Source organism: Centroberyx gerrardi, chromosome 24 (genome assembly GCF_048128805.1).
Source record: "Centroberyx gerrardi isolate f3 chromosome 24, fCenGer3.hap1.cur.20231027, whole genome shotgun sequence".
NCBI lineage: Eukaryota > Metazoa > Chordata > Actinopteri > Beryciformes > Berycidae > Centroberyx > Centroberyx gerrardi.
Genome location: NC_136020.1, coordinates 9416666 through 9440652, shown reverse-complemented (window position 1 = coordinate 9440652; position 23987 = coordinate 9416666). Strand labels below are relative to the sequence as shown.

The window sequence follows — 23987 nt, the reverse complement described above, 5'->3', positions numbered from 1 at the left end:
TTTGCTTTAGTGGACCCACTGCAGGTGGTTTTGCTTGAAGTGAACCTGTTTAGGAATCCGATAAAAATCTCCCTTTCAACTCAGCCTCTCCTTTCCCGCCACACACACCTGGCTCCTCCTCAGTATGCATGATCTGGCTTCTCCATGAGCTCCCGCTAAATTGCTTTTTTTCTGAGGTGAGTCAAATTGAAAGTGAAGGCAACCAGATGAAAACTTCATTGAGCCTTCGTTTTTCATGATGCAGAAACAACACGCAGCCAATTAAAGAGTGTGGGGTTGCGGTGGATGTATGTATGTGATTTGCCCAGGGCATTAAGGGAATCCTTCACGTTTATTACCTCAGGTATTTGACAAGTTGAGCTGCTGCAGATTTTATATCATTGGGCAAAACAAATGAAGAAATAAATATAAGTCCTCAGTACTAATAGTGTTTCCAGTAAGACCTGAATGAGACCATTCTCCAGACTTTCGCTTCATTTCTCTTTTGTATTTCCCGTGTTACTCATTCCCACCTCTGTAGTGTAATTCATTCAAATTAAACCTTAAATACTTTATTTATATCATTCACCTAATAGCCACAGTGTGAAAATAAGAAGGGCTGTAATTGGCAACTTCCCATGTGGATCAAATGAAGCCTTCAGATGAGAAACCATACAATTCATATACATATATTTTTTTTATATGTAACATGCTTGCAGTTGTATAGTCAATCCACATGCTTTGCAATGTGAATGTTACATATCAGCTGAAAGTACACACCGTCTACTGTTTTTAAGTATAACATTACTCAAGCTTACAGTCTTTAGAGAATGAGTTCTGAAAACATACTAATTTTGACTAGTTAAAATGAACCTATAAGGTTGTTCTTTTGAAGACTTCACCGTTGGATTTGTTTCTCAGTCTGAGTGTTGGTGTCTATCTAGATGTGCTGACTGTCCCTGGCCTGAGGGGGCTAGTCCTGTTCCCACAGGAATGTGTCAGATGACCAAGCAGCATGCAGTGGAACGTTAACGGTCTGATCCGCCCCTGTAATGCAGCCACCACATACCAAACCCTACAATCCAGGCCGCTTGGCTGGTCGGGCGCTCGGATGTGACATTTATTGACCTGAGCGAGGCACTAAGCATGGCAGTAGTTCAACAGCGAGTCACGTTTTCCACTGTGCCCGACACACAGGCAGCTAAATCATCGCCCTGGAAAGAAAACAAATGGACGGGGGAATCACTGGTCTGTCATAACATGGTACCCCACCTCCTTTATCAGCACCCCCCATTCAAAATGCCTGCTGCTGTGTGTTTGTCTTGCGCTCCACCCACATTTCCCACACGGTTATCATCTGTTATGATAAGATGACATCATTAATGCGATGGCACTGTTTTTTTTTTACAGCAGTGATATGGTTATATTTATTGCCTTTGTTTATAGCTACTAAAGGGAAGTCACAACCTTCATCAATGCAAGATTAAAAATGGCTCCTCCTTGTATTACAACGTGACTTTCCAGTATCTATGAATAGGCTTTGCTGCGATTCTCATAAAATCTGAAAGGGAGTCTGAAAAATATTAACCGGGACTAACATTATTATTTCAAAATGTGGGAATGGTTTTGTTATGGGAGTACCAAACTCCTCAGGACACTGCTGTGATTCCAGCTCAATCACTGCGTATATAATTCAGCTGTTCCCTCTTGGCACATTAACAGAATAGGCTGTAATAAATGTCATAAGTTATCAGTATGCAACAGGATGTTTTAGTCCATTTACTGTTATTAATCCATTAGCTGCCGCACTGCTTGTCAGACACACTAAACCTGCCTGGCTCCATCGCAGAGCAACAACGCCCGAGTCCTTGCTGAATTCCCGACTGGCACTCACACATCTGTCTAGTTCTCTTCCCTGCCATATTTGTTCCTAAACTGAACACTATGCAATGCTGTAGCAACATCGTGAAAATGGTGCACAGGGGAGCCATCTTGACAACATTTCATTTCTGCCCATTAAAGATTCAGCAGGCCCTGATTAAAAAACACTGCATCAGTGCAAAAACAAAGCCTCTTAAAAACTCATCAGTCTGTGTTTCATCCGTGTTGGGGACATGATTAAGCCTCGAACGGCGGCTCGGGATGTCATCTGAAATAAAACTGCTGCGTCGCTCGGCGAGACACGCCGCTGGCAGCGGGCTCATATTTCCTAGAGCTTGACATTTTCATCACGACCCGGGACTGCGATTCAAACCGCGAGTCGGCAGCTGAATGAGGGATAATGATAAAGAGTGTGTCAACAACAGACAGTCGGCAAGGAAGTTCTCAGGTTTATGCAGAAGCACCTCTGAAAATGTTCCGCTGCTCAAGGGGGGGTCTGGGGCATGGGTTGCTTATGAGGGGTGAGAGAGGCTTGTATATGTGACAAGCATGCCACATACAAGCCTACAGGCACACACATACACACAGGTACACACCAGCATACACACACTCACATTAATCAAAGTGAAAAGGGCTTTGGGCCTTTTGTGTTGCAGCATCATCTCAGTAATGTTGGAGTGCTATAAGCAGACTCACACTGTCAACCCCCCCTTACTAGTTCACAGACTCTCTACCCCCCTAGAGCTATGGGCCTACACATTTATGTGTAATGGAAGCAGCACTTGCCATGCAATGGGTCTATTCAAATGGAGAGAGCAGAAGGCAGATAGCAGAGGCGTTGGAAAGATGTGTAGTGAAATGCAGGGCAGGAGGAGGAGGACTCCCGAGACTGTAAGAGAGTGAGGAGCCAAAATAGTGGCGTTTGAAACAGAAAACTGTCCCAGTTTAAAAATAACAAACCCACCTATGGAAGTTTCCACTTTTTGAAGGCGGGTGTTTCGGGGAAATCATAAACAAAGGAATGAATTAGGGGACCGGGACAGGGTGGGATGGGAAACGCAGCAAGAATACAACCTATAAAAGTACATTAAAAGACAGATGAGAAGGCCGCTGCCTTAAAACAAAAACGCTCGACCACATGTATTCCTCTCTTGTTTGTACTCAGGAAACATCTTTAATATACACACAAAGATTTAGGGGTTTGCGGTACGAGCGTCTGCACATTTAGGGTCTCAAATTGGCACGCAACATTACCACCCGACATAATGTATTCCCCAGGCCTTGCAAGGCAAAAAAAACCATAATATTTTTTTACTGTCTCAGACAAGAGTCACAACCATGCCTTTTGGCTGTACTTAGCCACATTTTCGCACCACCATGTCCACTGTTAGTGAGAACACAATGTTCTTAACATCTCACTTATCTCTCACCGATATGCAAAAAATATCTAGGTAACTACTTGCTTCACCAAACCTGCCTGTTGTGTGATTCACTGTGCTCTCGGGTTATCCTGTTCATTTGTCCCTGTCTCTGTGGTCCATTACAGAGCCAGGCTCTTTATGGAGGAGTGATTGTCTCTGATACGCCTGGAGCAGAATGACTGATGAGCCTGTGTGTCTTTGAATGACGAAGATGCAATTAGAATTTGCTTCTCTTCTGTTGCTTTTGTCTACCTTTTTTTTCCCAACATGAGAGATAACAAGCTTTTGAATCCACCATTACTAGACTGAAGGTCTGAGTAATGTTCTTTTCTGTGGTGGAGAGATAACATGCACATGGCGATGGTTATGTTTTATGGAAAAGAACAAGCTCCATGAAGTGAAGCTCCGTGATATCAAGTTTAAGAGACTGAAAATGTTAGTCTTCATGCCCATCTGTGAGGCATTGGGCTACGTGTAATGACTCGTGTTAAGTCCCATTCAAGTCTTCTCCCAGTAATTGCATTGTGTAAACATGTACATATACAGCGCAGATGAGCTTTGCAGGCATTTCAGTAGTGTTCACTCATACACATATTTAAATGGTCGCTCCTTAATTTTCCAAGCCAAACCACTTAGAAGCAGCCATTTCCTCCACAGTGCTAAAACATGTCTAACACAATCATAATTAGCTGCGCTTGCATGGAAACTCCAGATGGCTTACGTAATCTAAAGGAAACTAGCTTTGTGGTTCTGAGTGGACTGATCTCACACACACACGCACCCCTGCCTCCTCTTTTGGGCCCAGCCCAGTTTGAAGTTGCCTTCTTACAAGCTTCTGGCTTTTATACAGGATTAGCACATTAGGAGGAAAAGCATGCTTTCACGGTCCTGGCCCAGAGCCAATTTGTTTTCTAGCCCTGATGGCTCTGGGGTTGAGTAAACGCTGGTGTGTACTCTCATGAGTAGATGATTAGAATGGATTTAAGTCCTCTGGTTGTGTTTTATACACACACAGATACTCAAAGCTCTTTGTATGTATCGTCATTTTCCTAGTTTCTTATTTTCTGTGTTTTCTAGCTTTTCAATTACTCATTCAATTCATTCTCTTGTCAGCTATTTGATGCAAAACATGGTGGAACTGAACCTGAATTCTGTTTTTTTTTTCCAGGCGGTCCTCCAGAAACACATATTCCTCTGTACACTGAAGACTGGCTGTTCAACCCAGCAGACAGCGACATCACCTTCCTCCCTGACTGCAATAAAGAACGCTCTGGGATCTGCAACCTGTCTGACACCTGGGACTCCACAACGTCCTCAAATGTGTCTCCCACACAGAACACCACTGCCGCCAACAAATCAACCGACTCCTTGCTGATCCCAGCTCCGCCCATGTTAGTGCCCTTGTACACTGACTGGAACAGTGCCATGGCAGCCTGGGGCCTGGCCTGGGAGGCACATGTTTACGGTGCCGGTTGTGTCTTTGCCATGCTGACCCTGGCCTCAGCGCTCAACCTGCTGTGCTTGCCCCTGCGCTGCCCGTCTGGATGTGGCTACTTCGCCCTGGTCAGCCTGTTTCTACTAGCTGCTGGTTGTACAAGGGCTTTCTCTCTCCTGTATGACGCCTATGGCCACCAGGACCGCTTGGCCTCCACAGAAGCCTCGCTGATACTCTACGAAGCTCCATTTCCCTGCCTGACTGCCGCCTTCGGCCTGGTCTTCCTTCTCCTCTCCATGCGCTCCAGAATGCAGCTGTCCTACTCAGCCTTCCAGAGGCCCTGTTTCCTCGCCTGCCTGGTCGTCCTGCATTTTGCTGCTGCGTTTGGTCCAGTGACGTTACTGAAGTTCTACCAGCAAAAGCCTCCCCTTTGCCTCTTTCTCTCTCTCATCTCCCGTGGAACATTTGTAGCACTGGCAACATTTTTGTCTGCTGCCTATTTTGTATTCTATATCTACGTGCGGGCAGACTCAAAGCACATCTACCACCTGAATAACACGTCTCCAACACCTGCTGAGCGTTACAACCGCTGTCCCTTTGCTGAAAGCCGGGACTGGGACCGTGCAGCTGTAACAGTGTGTCTTTCAGCACTGTTCTCTTTAGCATGTGCTGGACTGCAGTTATATGCGATGCTCAACGCTATGGGTATTGCCGGAGGAGAGGAGGTCTTCCGCCCCTGGCCCTGGTGGGCCTTCCAGTTCAGCTGCAGAGTGTGTGAGCTTGGGGTTTGTCTCACCTTAGCCTTGGTGGTCGCGCAACCGGTCTACTGCTCTGACCACCTCCCAGCTGCTGGAAGCTGCTGGACTGAACTGTTGGCAGCCAAGTCACCCATCCTGCCTGGGAGCTACCAGTGGACCCTGAGCCAGCAGGAGAAGCTGGCCATTGTGGACACTGTAGGGCTTGGAGAGACAGAGAGCCTCCCTCTATACACTCTGGTGGATGAGAGGCTTGGCAGCAGTCTGAACGGCCTGGACCTCCTCTACCACAGCAACCGGGCCTTGGCTTACCGAGATCTGGACATGGATTTGGACTTACAGGGTTCAGAAAAACCTGGGGATGGGGGAGGCGGAGCGACATCAGGTGGATCCTCATTTACCAGTGACTCCACTGCAGACCTGCGGCCACCTTCGCCCATCAACCTGCGTCGGAGCATAGACGAGGCACTCTTCAGCGAGGCCCTGTTTCCAATGAGCCTGTTCAGCCCCTCTAGGCCCATTCGCTGCAGTGACCTATCCCTAAATAACCACAGTGCACTTTCCAACGGCGGCCCGGCTCTCTGCGATCCACTCTCAGTTGACCCTGGCCTGTATCGGACCTCTTCCTGCGTGGAGATGGCCTCTCAACCCCAGCCTCGAGGAGACACTGTTGTGGGCGCTCCACCATCTCCCTCCCTGTCCTCCTCCTCCAGCTGTTCGTCCCCTGAGCGTTGGAGGGGCAGTTCTTCCTCCTGCTCCCTGTACAGACCCTCTCTTGGGGGGTCCTCGCTGGTCCTCTGCCCCAGCCCAGAGAGACACACTCCTCTCCAAGAGGGGGGCTCAGGCCACATGGCATCCGCTGGCCACCAGAGTGCTACTGACCTGCAGAGGCGCTATCATACACTGGGGTCGGCCTCACAGGAGAGCCTGGACCTGGACATGTCGTCTGAGGCAGACCGATCCGTGCAGGAGGAATTCATCAGTGTTTGCAGACAAATCGATGCTTTGAGCATCTGCAGTGAGACTATTGATTTATAAAGGACACTCCGGTCAATGAAGGGCTAGACAGAGGACTTAAGATTGTCTGATTTGTGGGGTAAGTTAGCTGTCAGATTTTTTAACAGCCTATTTGATAGTGCATGGTAGCTTTTGCGTACACCAAGAAAGACCATATGCTGCCAAAAACAAATTTTTGCAGATTTGATAAGCTTTTGAAGGTGGTCATTAGTTGATGTCGATGAGGGTCCAAGTGCCATGAATGTCAAAAGCCAAAAGGTAATTTGTAAGTGACTTTTTCATGTTTGATAATGGATGTTGAAGTTTGATACTCTCAAAAGAAGTGTTGGTCTTTCCAGTAACATTTTACTGAAGGGGAAATAACAGGAATTCATTTGTACAAATGTTTTTATTGCATTCCAATAGATAGTACTGTGATTGAATTAAGCACTTATTAAATAAGACTACTGATATTAAGTCATATGCTTTTAAATTCAGTAGACTAAGATTGTCATTCAATGTCATGTTGAAACAATGGGATAAATATTAGGTTTGTCAAACTTGGAACTCTCGATATAAATTAGAAACATATATTTCACTTGCAGCAATGGTGTAGCAGTGACCTCTACTGGTAGAATGCATATATGTTACCATATTACATTAATCCTCTATATTAAACACCAATGGATTGTGCTTCTAAACAACAGCCTCTACTACTCTACTCTACAGACAGCATCATCTATGACCAGCTTACTAATTTATTTAAGTTTAAACATTACTTTTATCTCAATACATTGTTTAATAAAAGTTTGTTTTTTATAACATTTGGCTTCTCATTTACTCAAATGTGCACTTCACCCAAATACACACTGCGGTGCTTTAATGTGATTTGACAATTCATATCCAATGAGACAGAAGTCCATACACAGTTTGACTTTTATTTATTCTTCTTTACAATATTGAACAGCAAAAGCAACATAGCTCTGTTGAGTATCTCACTGTAAACAAGATCTGTTCAATTCTGCAGTAATATTCTTCGAAAACCCTGTCGGATTCATCACATACTGGGAGTCTATTCAGTCCATGTAAAAAGCACTCACACTGTTTTGGTTTTTGATATATTGGGAGCAGAAGCCATTAGTATTTTTTGGCAATTCCAGATGTTTTGCAATTCACTGAAAGCTGAAATAATGCAAGTGCAGCACTAGAAAATGCAAATGCTTCTAATATCTCATAGTCACTATACCGGTGCTTTTCAGATGGATTAATAGGACTCAGCGTTCTCAATAAATCAGATAGACATTTTAAAAACCTGAATTATCTCTTTAGGTGGGAGACTGAAAACAAGCAGCAGCCATTCCAACTGGATATAGGTATATATTTCTCCATATATCTTCATGTACATTTTCTTGCAATTCAGGTCAACTGCAAGAGCTTTGTTAGTCATGTGAACCCTCTATAGGGCAAAGTACATTAGCACAATACGGAAAGCGACTCAACTCTTACAGTCTGGGACATTCTAAAAAAAGAAAAACGAAAGGAAAATATCACATCTGGCAAAAAGGACATCCATTACGAAAATGTTAGAAAAGCCTACTCCTACATAAGCTGAATGATAACAGATACAGCTATCGTGTTTCAAAGTAAGAAAAGGAGGCGAGAGGGTGTATAGCGCCATGCATTCAATGCATTTTCAGGGTGTTAAGACTTTCCGCCATGTGCAGCCTTTATCCATCCCCGTTTCAAGGCATATCTCCGGTAAAAAGGAACAACTAAAATTTGTGACGATCAGACAAACTATGCCACATTCTGCAAAAGGGCAGGACTGAACAAGTGACAAGTTAACAAGCGACTTGTTGAGCTAATTTTGGTTTCGGAGTTACAAAAGAAGAGTGTCAGAAACCGTGTAAATACACTTGGCAGTATGTATGCAATTAGAAAAAAGCAGAATATAAATACAGCCATGTTGTGGCTTATTGAAAAAAAAAAAAAGCATGCATATCAAAAACCCTTCATGCTCAATTCAGAACCCCCAAGTCTATACAGCTTTATTATAAACTTGTTTTTCTAAAAGTAATCAAATTCCGGCCAGGGAAATTCTCCCCATCAACAACTATCACTGATTGACACAATTTAGTTTTTTTTTTTCTTTTAAACATCCCTGATCTACAGCTTTTGGTCCCTTCCATGCTTGACATATAAACACTACGCATTGAGATGGGACACTGGTTATTTGGCTCAAGACATCTTTGAGGGGTAAATGAATGGCCACAGTAAGAAAGACTGCTTATGTTTGAGTCTTGTCCACTGGTTGCAGGTGACATTGGAGGATACAGTAATACCAAGGTCTACATATTGCCAGGGTAATCATAATGATCAAGATTTCATACATCAGGCTCCAAGTCTTCAGTCACAGAGAAATGATTTGTGTCAGAACATAATGGGCTACTCTTCTTCAAGTAGCCGACATCTGTAATGATTTAAAAATGCAGCTAACGACATAGAAAAAAACAGGAAGATTGCCCCGATACACTTGCACACTGAACATAGCGAGATAAGTGCCTGTGTTTTCTGCGCATACAAGTGTGTTGAGAATTGGGATGTTTGAGGCTTCCGACAGGGAGCTTTGCTGGTAAGCGTGGATCCCAAAAAAGCCAAAAAGATGCTGATGGGATTTGCACCATGGCTATTTCAGATTCACTAATAAGAAGACAAAAAACACAGTGCACCTTCACTTGATTTGTCCCCATACACACTTCTATACTGTACCACACACATACACTACCTTAATTCACCAAACAAGCACACAATTCATTCTCTCACTAGTATCAACATACACACACACACACACACACACACACAATTGGGACAGGCTGCATACTCTAGATACGGGGGTGTGTGTCATTACGAAAACCCTGATGCTCCGCTTCTTGAGTGCAAAATCCCAGGTGTTCCGAGGAGATGGGTGTCATTTTGCAGATTCCCACTTCCCTGCCACGCCTCTTCCCTCCCCAAAGCCGTGCAGCTGGTTGGATCGGAGAGAGCAACAATGGATGCGAAGTGGGGGAGAGCAGAGAGGGTGTAGTGGGTGGTGTGTGTTTATTCAGAAGTGGCGGTTACGTTTGGTCGCTGTGGGAGTGGGTACGTCTGGTGCACCCCTGTTCCGCAATCTACCCCCTCGCTCAGTAAAGCCGCTTCTCGTAACTGTGGAGGCAAAGAGGGAAAAATCGGAGAGGAATCAGCGTTTGCCGGCAATATAAACCACCATTCGTCCAACCTGCTCCAACTGAACCAACTGCAATTCACTATAACCCAGTGATTGCATTCCCTGTTGAAACACCTCAGGTTTGCTGGATAAACAATATTTTGAGGAATACACAATATTTCTAGCATAGTGTTCCTGCATTTGCCACAGAACTGCTAGCTAGTATTGGTACCCTAAGAGCATCTATGGAATGCAAGGGGAGAAAGGCTAGGTTTGGAGGACCAACTATAAAGGAGTCAACAAGGAAAGCAAAGTTTAGACTATTGAAATGACTCCTTGAAAAAAATCACATGTAAACTGTCCTTGGTTTTGCCCAATGCCAGGCAGATGACAAAATTGGGAGCACTTGCTCTCACTGTAAGACCAGACACTACATTTCCACCTATACAATTCAATCCAATGTCAGAATTTCAAACAATTGAAAAAACATACAAGTGCCGCAATAATGATCATCTGTGACCCAATCAACCTTCAGTTCACAATTCTATATGCATGATACTTACATGGGACAAATGAATATCTATGGCAAGAGAGACAAAAGAAACAGAAGACACTTTCTGATGTCTCAGAATAAGTTTCCATTGCTTAAAAGTTGTGCTCTACACTAACGCTACACTACGTATTAAAGCTTATCGTTTAATGTAGTTTTTTTGTAACCGAATTGTTACGCCCATATCTGTGTTTGTGTGTGTTTATTTTTGTACTTACGAGTGGAGTCCGTGAACTCCTCCCTCCACCTGTGAGGACATGGTTCGCTTCTCAAACTTCAGCTCTCCAGAGTACATCATGGAACTGAGAAAGATGCGAACACAGTACAAGATCAATATGAGAACTAATTATTTACACAAACTGGCAAACAACACACCCACACCACTCACCGGAGGACAGACAGACTCTTGGCTCCAATGTCCTGGCAGCCATGTTGGATGCCAGCTATCAGGTAGGGGACAAACTTCTGGATGGATCCCTTGTCCTGGACCGAGCCCGACACGCCCTGGGCTACTTTCACCTTGTCACCCTCACTGTGGAAAGAGATCACCCAATCAAGACCTTGATTGAATTTAGCGTCAGATAAAAATGTGGCTATGTGGGTAATACAAAGTAGGAAGCCTTGGCCAAAAACTTGACCTTTCACCTATTCCCACCACATACCTGAAATAGCGTTTCTGGCTGCTGGTGCTCTTCTCCATGGCATCCAGGGAGCCCATACCACGGTACTTCTTCAGCCGCACGCCGTCTGAGAAGAAATATTCGCCTGGAGCCTCAGTGGTTGCTGCAAGCAACGAGCCCATCATAACTGCAGTGGGAGAGGGGAGAAAATGGTCATTACTTTGTCTTAATTTACCTGCCATAACCTTCACAACGTCCCAAGGTTCTGTGTGCCATAGTTCTTCAAACTTCACCTGTTGATGCTCCAAGAGAAAGCGCCTTCACCACGTGGCCCACGGTCTGAATGCCGCCGTCGGCAATGACTGGCACACCAAAGCGCCTGGCGTATTCTGCCACCTTGTACACCGAGGTCCCTTGGGGCCGCCCACATGCCATCACTACAAGGGAGACGTAGAAAACATATCTACCATTGCCATGGAAACAAATCACATAATATACTCGGGTAATGCAGAGCAGAACTCGGGATGACAGGAAATCATCTGCCAAAAAAACAAAAACAGCATTGTTTTTCTTTAACAAAGCGCCAGTGAACGCAGCATTTGGGTTCATGTCCTTCAACTGCAACGTTTCTGAACGTGACCCAGTCTGAGAGATGAGAAGCTTGTCCCCATGGCAACCCAGAACGGGGCCTTGGCAGATCACCATGACAACTAGGAGTGGCCTCTGGGTATTTGTTACCGTTAGTAACTGAAGGCCTTTCAGTTTCACTGTAGCTCATAGCCAGGTTAAGAATAGGTGTAGTAATGAGAGATGAATTTTCCTATCACTCCTGCAGATCACGATTTATACGCCCCTATCAAGATTTCCAAAAGCCATTTCTTCTTTGTGCTACATTTTAATTCAAGGCCAAGTCATATTTCACACAACACTAAACGTGCTGTGCTCAGAATCAATTCCATGTGTGCCCTTTCAGTACTATGATAGTAAGAAAGAGAGATTTTGCTGTGTTCAGGAGATGGGATTGTAAAACCGGGGTGTGTACCTTCCTGTGTGATGCAGATGGAGCCACAGCCCATGCCCACTCTCAGAGCGTCCACCCCAGCATCTATCAGGTTCTTGGTCTGGGCTGCTGTAACCACTGTAGGGGAGGGAAAGGAAAAAAATTAACTGGAGATATGTGCAAACTATCATATTTCATTGAAATTGCAAGGAAGCTCGCAAAAAATGCAGAGAGCATATTTGTGTAAAAAACAACCGTCGCTTGACCAAAACTACAAGTATACTTGAGTAAAACAGTAAAACTCACCATTGCCCCCCACCACTTGCAGCTCTGGATACTTCTGCTTAATATAATGGATCATGTTGATCTGATACACCGAGTTGCCTTGTGAAGAGTCCTAGAAATACAAAACCATTCATAACGTAAGTGTAGTGAAACACTATTAATGACACTGAATATAGCGCTCTTACTCAAGGTATTAATAACTCATATTTATCCCCAGTCGATTCCAACATATTACATGTGCATACTGAGAACCTTTAAGACCATAAAGTGACATAATTTTTTGAGTAGTTAAGTGATATACCCTACCATATGGTAGTCTAACAAGAAATCTGCACAGAACTGTAATAAAATAATTTTCTATATACTTCCTCTAAATACTAAGTGAAGGGTAAATATCAACCTACGATCAGGGACATCATATCGTAACATCTCTTACAAGCTAAATGTACAGTGCTGGAGGATTATTTATTTGTTAAGGTGTATACAAACTTCACTTTAGCATATTAGCAATTACAGAGGTCAATTACATAAAGTATGGTCATAACATTTGTTAGAGTACAATCATACCTTATCCCTGCTTTTTGCTTTTTCATTGTACCCTCCTCAACTACTACATGAACAGTTGCAATGTGCCTTCCCACTGTTGATCTTGCATAACACTCCCCCACATTTCCAGTTTACCAGAGGAACTGGTCATGAGCAGTTCCACAAGGTCTTTAAGCAACCTCTAGTCCAACAATCACCTAACCTTGATCCCAGCTTTCTAACACTTCTCTGTTAGACTAGGAGGTATGACAACACACACATTAACCCTAATCCCATCATAACCACAACCCACCAGTACGACGACATCCACTCCGGCCTGCACCAGCAGGTCCAGTCTGTATTTGTCGTCTTCCCTGGTGCCGATGGCGGCCCCACACAGCAGCTGTTTGCGGGAGTCTTTGGAGGCCAGAGGGTAGTCTCTGTTCTTCTTCAGATCCGTCCTGGCAATAATGGCCACCAGCTCGTCGCTATCATTTACAATGGGAAGCTTGCCTGGTAACAGAGAAAGAGGGAGATGGGTTATTAAATGGCATAAAAAGACCAACATTTATTCAAAGTAAAGAAGATCCACAAAGTATTTGATGTTTAGCTGCTACGTAAGCTACAGTTACAACCTATAAAGTGCGTTTACCTTTCTTGCTGCGCTGCAGAATATCATTGGCTTCTTTCAGTGTAACACCGGCTGGAGCCACTACTAGCTCCTCCCTCTTCGTCATAGCCTAGGAGATCACCGGCATAATTAGCACATACAGTTATTTGAATGAGTGATACTACTACTGGAAATCATAGATAGACTAATAGACAGGCAGAAAACTTGAACAGTTCCAATACACACCTCCTCCAGAGGTCTGCCATGGTCTTTCTCAGAAAGGAAGTCAATATCTCTAGAGGTGACGATGCCCACCAGCTTGCTGCCCATCTTGCCCGTCTCTGTGACTGGAATGCCAGAGAATCCATGTCGAACCTTGGCCTCAAACACATCGCCAACAGTGTGGCGCGGGCTCATCACCAGCGGGTCTGTGATAAAGCCTTGCTCAAACCTCTGGAAGCCGAGAGAAAAAGTAGAATTTGACTTAACAGTGAAATCCCCCTATTTTTATGTAGTTACATTAATGAAAACAGAACATTATGGAAAGCGATAATGAGGTATTTATATAGGATGTTCATAACCTGGCCTTACCTTGACCTTGCGGACCTCGTTGGCTTGGAATTCTGGTGTGCAGTTGTGGTGGATGATGCCAATGCCTCCCATTAGCTACCAAATGAAAGGTATGAGATGGATTTCAGAATTATGCAATACAGGGAATTATTCATATAAAATGGATGCCCTTTCTCGATATTTCAGGAGTCTGACAAAGCAACGTCTTACCGCCATAGCGATGGCCATGGCTGACTCTGTGACCGTGTCCATGGGGGAGGAGATGAGAGGGGTCTTCAGGGTGATCTTCCTGGTGAGGGCAGACGTCAGGTCCTGACACACAAAAACAGAGGAAACAAAACAACATGAAAATACTTCATATTCTATTCATCCTATCTAGTTAACTCATATACAATTCAGCCAGAAACTGTGTTGCATAAAATATTTAGAGTATCCTAAAGGCTCCCCACAGGTAGATGAATACAACTTTTACATGCCTTATCGAATTTGTCTCTGCTATTCTGCATATGATCCACTAGGGGGCAGACTAAACTAGGGAGATATCATGTCTACAACTGGTTAATGCCTCTAAATCTGTTTCAATGACACAAAAGGACATGACCTCCAAGAGAGGAGGACAAATTAAGTGTACTAAAAAAAACCTAGGGTACCTAAAATTAAGACTTACAGGAGGCCCTTTGACAATCCTTTTAAAGATACAACTGTTTTATCTGATGCATGTGACAAAGTGCACATCTGTCACATGTGATTGACTTGGTGAAACAAAATGAAATGCATGGCAGATCAACAATATTGTCCAATTATTGGCCAAATCCCTGCTCAAGGATACAAAATTAACATCGTCTGAAAAAAAAAAAAAGATCCATACTATCTCAAACAGCCACATTTAACTTTCACTCCATGCCGATTCATTCCCACAGCAAGAAGTGCCAAATCTGTGCTTCCTTCAGCTGGGAGTGTGAAAATAATGGCATTCCTTGTACATGGGAAAACTGGCAACTGAGCTTAATGGTGTCCAAGCTTTTATTCCTTATCTGTGACAGAGATAAACTATGGAGGCTGCCTGCTGTCTTTCTCAAGGTTTCATCTGGGAGGCAAAGGAAAACACCTAACACCACTTCTCTACTTAGAGAGCATAACTGCACTAACCTGCTAAATTCTACTGAGAGTTAGGAAAACATGTCAAGAACATCATGACCCTAAAATAAATTCCCACAGCCCAACAGCAGCACGAGGCACCAGCGGCCCCACTTCACGTTTCTAACACCTCACTCAATGCAGGCGAGCCAGAAAGTCTATTAAGAGCTTGAGTCTAGCCTACAGAGTTACTGTGAACATGAACTACTCTATTCAAAGTTGTGACTGAGGCCAAATGTGGAAGCATTTGAGTTATTCAAGCCTGAATAGGCTTGCTATCCAGTGGAAAACTAGGGCAAGACTTTGTGGAGACAATCAACCCATGACAACATGGCAAGGCAGACAGGCATCTTCTACAGCTATGAGAGCGCTGGTCAACTGAAGGAAACAGAGGGAGATTAGAAATATCAATTAGTTTAAAACCCCCTGAGATGGACAGAGCAGAAGAGGGGGATTTCACCTAAAGCCCGAGATTAACTCTCCCGTCATCCTCTGAGAGAGGCGGATGAGCAACCAACCAGACACAAATGTAAACACAAGGGTGAGGGAGCAGCCAGTGGGCGACCATGTCGGGCAGAAATAGCACAGCCACAGGAGGGAGGAATGATGCAGATAGTTTAAAAGGCCAGAAACAACACTATTTTTGTAAAAGCTGCAATTATAAAATGCAGTTGAGGTCTGGAGTGGAGAGGGTTGTTTGTCTATCCACAAAGAGAGTCTGCACTGCAATAAAGCTGACGGTTTTGGAAGTGGCTCTGGCAAGGATGGTCTGTGCTGACTGTGTCTAGACGTATGCGATAGCGCCTTTGTTGCTTTATCATCATGAGGGGGGTGGAAGAATATGACATGGACAAAATGAAGAAATAATTGGCTTGTCCTCCAACAGGCCCGGTAGAGTCTCTATTCAGACGGGCCAGTGTTACTTGCAACAATCCTCTGAAACAGACAACAGGGCCTTTATTCTCTTCTATATTCTCAGATATGTACTGCACTCATATGCAGAGCACACTCACCACTTCGTCTGAGGTAAAGTCGATGAAGCCGGGTAGAATCAGGAAGTCACTGAAAGACATAAGCAGAGTGGAAGGTCAGGGGATGCTGGTAGGTTAGCACAGCTGAGAGGACTGAAACATCAGGACTGCATTAAAATGCCAACAAGAAGGTTACCAAGACCTCTTTGTTTTGACCATAACACTTTGAACATAAGTAACTCATATTTGTGATAATAGTTATTCTGCTAAATATTTTCATGTCATCTTATATTATGAGTTGCTTACAGCATGCAGACCTCTTTAGAGCAGTGAGGATTGAAAAGCAACAAAAACTGAGTGCTACTGAACAAGATGGTGTTTTTGAATGGGGATAATTGGTGAACAACACATAGGGGAAAATTACAACATTATTTGCCATTAGCCCTAGAGACCGGCAGGTTTAATGCCACTCCAGAGGAGGACAGACTTTGTTTGTTGTGTGAGTTAGGTGAAACTAAGAATTAGGTTCATTTTTTGTTTTTTTTGTTTTACTGTCCTGTCTACGAGGACGTAAGGGATGACTTTTTAGTAAAATGTCCTCTATTTGTTGATTTCTTTGGGCTGGATGATTATGAAAAACTTGAGTTGTGCTTCAAGAAGGGAATCTTTTTTATAGCAGATTTTATTTGCCAAGCTTGGGAGAGGAGGCAGAATATTTTGTTTAAGACCGAGCTGTATAGTAATCTGTAATTTTGTAATGAAATGTAATGTGTGACCACTGCAACTGTAACTTTGGTGTCTTGTAAACCCATGAGGGTTGGGCACTTTGTGTGCATGACACGAAAATAAAAGAAAATCATCAATCATCATTTGAGGACATGACATGACATGAAATGGCCAAGAACTTATATGAACCTTTGTCAGCAACCAAAAGATTACCGTTATCAGGTTGTAGTTAAGTAATCATGAGACATCTATAGGTTAATTATTGTCACTGGGCAACAGTGGCTGGAATGTAGGCTAGTTGTGCAAAATGAGCGCAGATTTTAAAATCAAAACAGTCCCGACGGACGGCCTCATTCTCTTTGGGATTGCCTGATCTATACCTACTTGTTTCCTTCTGTATGTTTAAGATGCAAGGACCAGTCTGCATAACATTACAAGCTGGGCAACATCACGGTTTAGGGCTTCCCTGCACCATATTGTTGGATTATTTTTTTCTTTCCTTTCTTTTTTATCTCTTCTCACGGTTCGCAGCACATAGCGAAATGGCACAGTGGCTGACTTGAGACGTGGAGACTAGTTGGGTGCGTCCGGTACTTGTTAAAAAAGCCGCAGTTGAGCTCTTTCAGCTTTCGGCCTGTATAAACACAATGAGAGGTAGAGCGAGACGAAAGTGGGTAAGAGCTAGACACAGGAATGATGTGTTTGTTTTTAACCGACGACTGTATGCGTTTGGTGGTTTGGCAGATGGGTGTGAAAACAGGCACGGGAGAGAGAGAGAGAGAGAGGGAGGAATAAGGGAAGCTTTGTATGTCACAGGGTGTGTGAGTGTGTGTTGGGGTGGAGTTGTTGATGGAGAAAGATGGAGGAAGCTGGGAGGCAAGGACAAGTGTAGAAATAAAATAGAGGGTGAACGGTACAGGGGGACATAGAGACGTAGCGTAGTCTAAATGAGAGGGGGAGTTGAGAGAGGAGTAGAGGAAGGTAGAGTTGCCTTTCCACTAACAGACCACTCTCATCTCTCCTGCCTCGGTGTGGGTGGGGAAAAAAACGCAGGCCTGAAATAGACGCACCAGCTGGGACAGGGAAGGGAGGAGTCCTGCCCGTTTCCCTCCACTCCGGACTCCAGACACCCACAAACATCAACATGGGGACAGGCGGAGAGGCAAGCACACATCTGCCAGTATTTATGAACAGCCACAAACCTCGGCTCCCAGACAGGGTTCCTGCCACAGCCTCCACTCACTGATTCAGGGTCAGCACTACAATAGAGTTCATTCTATTTCTTACAAATGTAATATTGAGTTTAAGAGCGAGACTGCATCCAGTTCCGCTGTTAAGTCACTAGTCAAATCTCTCAACCTCTGCTCCTTTGCCTATAAATACTTTGTCATATTCGTGCAACCACAGTCAATTCTCTGATGGGTTCTGTGGTCTGTAAACAGAACTAACCAGGAATTTTAAAGCAAAAAAGCAAAATATTACAGTAAGTGTGAGGATATTTAGAAGTAAAACACCAGGTTAAGACTATGACTTCTTTGCAACTCTTATGTTCCCCATGGGCTTTGAGTCCTAAAGAAAAACACTGGCGAGGTAATGTCCGATCATTTGAATGTTAAATGTAAACAAATCCATTATGCCGACCACGTGAGTGTTTCAGACTACTAACCACTAACAGCCGGGGTAAACCATAATAGGTCTTCACCTGCCAGTGCAGATGCCTGCCTGGCTTTGTCCTGGGCATAATCAACATCAATGGTTGCAGATCTACAGCACTGTATGTCCAAACCCAAAAACCTACAAAAGAATCTGAGAGCCCACAATGCTCTGTATATGTAGCAGTGAGTTTAACAAGATCAAACTCCAGGAGTAATATCTGTACATCTGACTCACGTCACTTTATTTGGTTTGTGTAACAAAATAACCTATGGGTGACAGAAACATCATTACAGGTAGCAGACGTTTTGAATAATGGAAGAGCATATTTGCTTCAATCTGATTTGTCATAGCTAATACTACAACATAAATCACAACTCAACACACCTATAACACTGATGCCAGCCCATTATCTGAGGTAATCAACTGTGGTTTACACCCGTCTACAATGATGATTTCATGGGAGTTGGATTTGGGAATAAGTTGCTCAGATGTGTACTTAAAGCATTAAGAGGTAGGAGTAGTTTTGCGGTGATTAACGTTATTTTAATAAATCTTAATGTAGACCTCAGCATTTAGTGGATTTGAGTCAACATGCACAAGATAGAAATATTTGCACATGCAGGATGCACATAGGTGCAGGTGAGACACGTTTTAACCTTCATTTTGGAGATATTTTGTGGATGAATACATCTTCTCAGTGTCTTTGTACGTTAAATACAATTTATCATGAAAACTTCAGGAACTAGTTTCTCACACGAGTTATTCTGTCTTCCAGACTATAGCACTGCCTCTCATTTTCTCCAGGTGGCTTTGTAAATGTTTGGTTATAATCCTGTGCTGTTTGTTTGTCTAAAACGTACTGTGTATTGCTAATGCCTTCTTAGCAATGTCGCCCCTGCTAGGCATAAACCAGTTAATGCAAGTTCCTAGGACCAGTAGGCCTGTAGTGTGTAGGAGTAGAAATGTTGATAAAGAATCCTTTAGGTCATTCAGATCTATATGAAAGAGATGGTCAGGAGGACCTGGTCAAGAATTGCTGCCCCCAATGAAACTTAATAAAGAATCCCTTCCACTATCATCTACATTCATAGCACCAAGGTTATATAAGGAGGTTGAGGTAGAGGACAAATGGCTTGTATGGAATGACATAGAATCTTTCATCCTCTGAGCCTCGCAACCCACCCCACCCATCCCCATCCCTCCTCCAATTAGTTCACATGATGGTAATTCAGGCAGTCATGTGCTCAACCTTTCCTTCAGCCATGATGCACTTAATTACAGTGTAGAGGGGCTCTTCAATCACACACACACACACACACTCAAACACACCGTTACGTTTCGTATTCAATTACCTTCTGCAAAGCAGGACTAGAACCCTGGCATTTATCAATGGAGGGATTGTTAGACTGAAGTAAGGATTAGAAGGACTTCGACTGATAGAAACCTTCCAACTGAAATACATTAAAACGGTCACAGCAAATCCGACTGTGAAAAGTCAATGATACGCCCAAATGTACTCAATCTGAATGTACTTTTGCTGACGTTGTGCAGACGGTGTTGGTTAGGCAGTGACAGAACAGCTTTCCTTAACTAGAAGGAACAAATAATAATAAACACTCCCAATAAAACTAGCTGCCATGGCCCATGGGACCCTTTACCAGTGCTGATGGAACGTGGAAAATCATCTCAATCATCAAAATAGAAAAGGCACTAGCTAACGGTCTTTGAGGGAACAGTGAGAAGGCATTTTAAGCATTGATTGTAGTGACTGTTAGGACCTATGCCAAGTACATTCAAGAGGCAAAGCACTGTGATGAGTTTAGGACAGTCTTGGAAGGGCAACAAGATGAAGGGAAATGGCATGCTTCTCAGTGGAGAGATGTCAAACGACCACTACAGCTGAGGTGCACAATGCTTTGCTTCTTGCTATTTTCAAAGAGATGAGGAAAAATAAGAATAAAAAAGGTGTTTACGAGGATTAATCAAAAGAAATAATCAGGCGAATCAAAATGTGTGATGAGTTCATCTATAAAGCATACCTCATTTGTCACCAGTATGCTTACCAGTAGTAAGTGGGAATAAGAAGTTAGCTAGCCCTGAGAAATTAGTGCTTAACTAGGACTTTTATGGATGTTCAGGTGCTTCAAAGAATTATGCAACATGCACTGTGATGGTTAGTTGCAGTTAATAGTGCAGTTATATCACCACTGGAAGCAAATATCATCCCCATGACCAAGATTAGGTTTAGCATTCAAACATGCCCTCACTTTACTTTCATCATTCATACATATTCATGAAACCACCTTATTCAGGTTAAGATTTTGGCATGGCTCATAAATGTTGTCTTGTCGAATTCAAGGAGCTTTAGAGGGACAAACATTTGCTTCCCCTTCCCCTGTATGAACTCATCATTTGGAAAGACAGAGGATTTTTAACAGCACAGTTTCAAAATTGTTAGAAGACGACCGTTTTACTCACTTGTAAGTCAACCCATCTCCTTTAGAGCATAGCTCTTCAGCCGTTTGACCATCGGAGACAACACACTGTTGGTCAGATCTGCTGGTTCAAAACGTGTTGGCCGTTACAAAGCGCCGGCGCGCACACTTCACCCACCATTGCGCGCAGGTGAGGTTTTTGAAATCAGGAGACCTTACTTTGAATGATTTTGATTTCTTTAATGAGATTGTCTGAACAAAAAACAAAGTCCATGGCATTTGTGATGCAGGTCAACTTACTTGTAAGTGAGGCCATCTCCAATAGAGAAGAGCTGCTGAGCTGAGAGTCCATCCTCAGGAACGTAGCCTGTACCACCACTGATCAAGTAATCCGCCATGCTGTCAAATGATAAGGAGGATCAAATTAAAGAAACTGCACAGCCCAAGGCTGGAATGAAGATATTTAGCTACAGCCGGCCAAATGATGCCTTGCAAGAAAACCAGACAGCCTGTTTTACAGGCAGAGCTTTGGTGACCTTCTCAGAGGAAGACATAACCATGGCAACATCAACATCCCCCCAGTCAGCCTCAGGTCAGTGCGCCTGCGCAGCAGCTGCAAGATGCAACTGCTTCCTCCCCTTACCAAAAAAGAGCCATACTAATCCTATAATAACATTTAGAATACTGTACAAATATCACAGCAAATGAGTTCATATAGGGATATTATAGCGATATAATGGGAGAGAAAATGATACAATTAATTACAAAAACATCACTCTAAATCCATTACCTAGTACCACAGACACTACGTCTCTGTAGGAACAGTGCCCTGAGTTTAGGTTAGGGCGAGAGATGGAAAGAGTGATTTTTGTATCGGCGTCAAAAACAAAACGTTCTTCAAATCGTACACATCAAGACATTACCACAGCACACAAACGGAAACGGTTAACGTCAAAAGCGCGTGCCTACCATGGCCGTGCGTGAGACAAAATATAGGTGACCCACTAACATTTAACTTACACAGTGTGTGTATAGAGACACACTTTCTATTTTAAGGGCAGGGGACTCAGGTTAAAGATAAAAGGTTCGCAAAATAAACATCCATTACCATTTAAAATAAAAACACGGGTGAAAGAACAGCACACGATTCTTGAAAATGTCGCATTTGTCTCGGCTCAATAACGTCTACTGGCCTGGTGACCTACATTGTCTCAGCAGTAACGTTAGCTATCTGCTTGCACTGCGCACACACAAAGATAAAAAAAAAACAACAACTCACTATTTCATGGCTGTCATACAATGGAGAAAATAACATCCGCGACACATTCTCAGCAGCGGCTCCTATCATCATGTTACAGAATCACTCATGCTAAACTTGTGCTGCTATCCTTTCAAAAGTCACACAATTTAATCTAGCCTTGCTTATCTGAAAAAGTTAATGCATGGTTAAACGTGTCTTAGCATATTTTACTTACTAATAGGGTGTTTTGGGAAATTCGGCACGTAGTTTATCCACCAAGCAGCACTTTATTTCAATAAAATCTAATTTTAAGAATTGGTTTACATCGCTCGCCACCGCCCACCACGGTGTATTTTGGTGGAAGAATATTGTGGGTATAACAGGCGAACCAATAGTAAAAGTTGCAATTGTATTAAGTAAGTGGTGCTTGGTGTATTGAATGCATGCCGAATTGAAGAGTGGCTCCTAATGATTAGCAAAGGGTCTTAAGTCATGTTATACCAGGTATGTACCTTTGCCGAGAAACGAAGGCAACATTAAATTACGAGAGTTTTGAATTGAGTTTGGTGTCCAGTCCTCTCCATAAAAGACAGCGCGGCATGTGTCGGGGCTACATCTATGCCACAACAGCCTGGGTGTGATCTACTATAAAACCTCTTTGGTGTGCATGCGGATTAATAACGTTACATCTGGCATTTGTGGAGAAGCACAAGCTGCCATGATGAGCAGATACTCTCAGCTAACGTTAGCCAGCAATCGGTAAATGGAATAATGCCTCGGCAAGCAAATCACGAGGCGTGAAACGTTATCATCCATGAGAAAAAAAGACATAAATGTCTGCTCACATAATAGCAACCACAATTACTAACTTATCCCATATGTTGATATTAACAGTAACCGTTAGCCAGCCAGAGGGTTGAATAACCTCCGGCAATATAGGCATGTTATACAACCAGTGATGTCTAGTGCTATAACGTTAGAAAGTGAGTAAACTATGACCTCATGTAAACATGAGGCAAACACTTAAGTTACTTACACAATGAATTATATTTTCAGAAAAAACAGCGTGCTTTTTACCCCACCCAACAGATCATGTTCATAACTTACCTACGTCAGTCAGATAGTACTCAGATGTACACTATAACTTTACCTCAATCAAACGCATGTCAGCCTGAATAGGTTGGTAAACTATTTGACAAATAATAAACTGTGTGAATTGGGTTTAGGTAGATTAACCATCCGCTACATCCAAGTGAAATGCTTCATTCACTGCCTTGCATTGCAGCAGATAAACCAGACATGAACTGTCTAGGCTAACGTTACACTTGCAGACATGTGGTAGCTAACGTTAGCATATAGCATTAGCAGCTAGGTTAACCGCTAGCTTTGCCAGCTAAAACACATTTATGAGACTTTTTAAGCAAGTAGTTCCGCCTTTAAACAAGGTACTTCCCATATCGTAAGTGTTTAAAACTAGGTAACGGTAGCTTTCTGGCTATAGTCCAACATCTTTTCCTAGACTGGCTAAGTAGCTAGCTACCTCTTGAAACAGATGCCCACGTTGACCACGTTCACAGGAAAAGCAACTTTCCAGCTGTGAATGTGGAGAAGTCAGTCTAAAGATGAACGATGGCCACAAATATCCATTTACCTTGAAGAACAAACCAGACCGAAAGACTGATCGCTAGTTGCTCCAAGATGTAAAAGTGATGGTCGGTCGTAAAGTGAAGCGAAATTGATTGCCTGTCGCTGTCTGCAGACAGTGCGTGTTGGTGTTATGTACTGGCAGCAGCAGCGTCACATCCCCTCGCTCCCCCGTTCACACAGAGAGGCGTGTTTAACCCGCTGCATCCCGCTACTGAGAAATCAGGACCACAGTACAAAAAAAGGGTTCAACGAAATGCCATCACCCTGTGAAAGTGCAGAGACATTCTTCACTTTTGATAGGCCTAGCTACCAGCGGCAAGGCCAGGGAAGGGCTATTATGGTT

General features: G+C 43.4%; 2 protein-coding genes across 5 annotated transcripts in view; one reads left to right on the top strand and one right to left on the bottom strand.

The window, feature by feature from the left end:
- prrt4b (proline rich transmembrane protein 4b) overlaps positions 1-7274 on the top strand; it is a 15126-nt gene extending 7852 nt beyond the window's left edge. Inside the window, exon 4 of the mRNA XM_071905743.2 lies at positions 4450-7274. Coding sequence (XP_071761844.2) covers positions 4450-6509 — 2060 coding nt within the window. The 3' untranslated portion in view covers positions 6510-7274. The remainder of the gene's footprint in view (positions 1-4449) is intronic.
- Positions 7275-7391: 117 nt separating this feature from the next.
- Positions 7392-23771, bottom strand: impdh1b (IMP (inosine 5'-monophosphate) dehydrogenase 1b). Of its 4 annotated transcripts, none has more exons than XM_071905618.2 (16): positions 23649-23771; positions 21058-21156; positions 20801-20878; positions 15983-16031; positions 14043-14144; positions 13854-13928; positions 13509-13715; positions 13305-13392; positions 12966-13165; positions 12149-12239; positions 11885-11980; positions 11136-11279; positions 10885-11029; positions 10611-10754; positions 10441-10524; positions 7392-9671 (listed from the first exon to the last, which is right to left on the bottom strand). In XM_071905618.2, exons 2-16 carry the CDS (start codon positions 21153-21155, stop codon positions 9650-9652), a joined length of 1623 nt encoding a protein of 540 aa, XP_071761719.1. In that variant the 5' UTR covers position 21156; positions 23649-23771; the 3' UTR covers positions 7392-9649. The 4 variants fall into 4 exon arrangements, with proteins under 4 accessions (XP_071761719.1, XP_078138072.1, XP_071761721.1 ...); XM_078281946.1 differs by lacking the exon at positions 20801-20878 and adding an exon at positions 10236-10252; XM_071905620.2 differs by having other exon boundaries at positions 20801-20881; positions 23649-23764.
- Between the last annotated feature and the right edge of the window lie 216 nt (positions 23772-23987).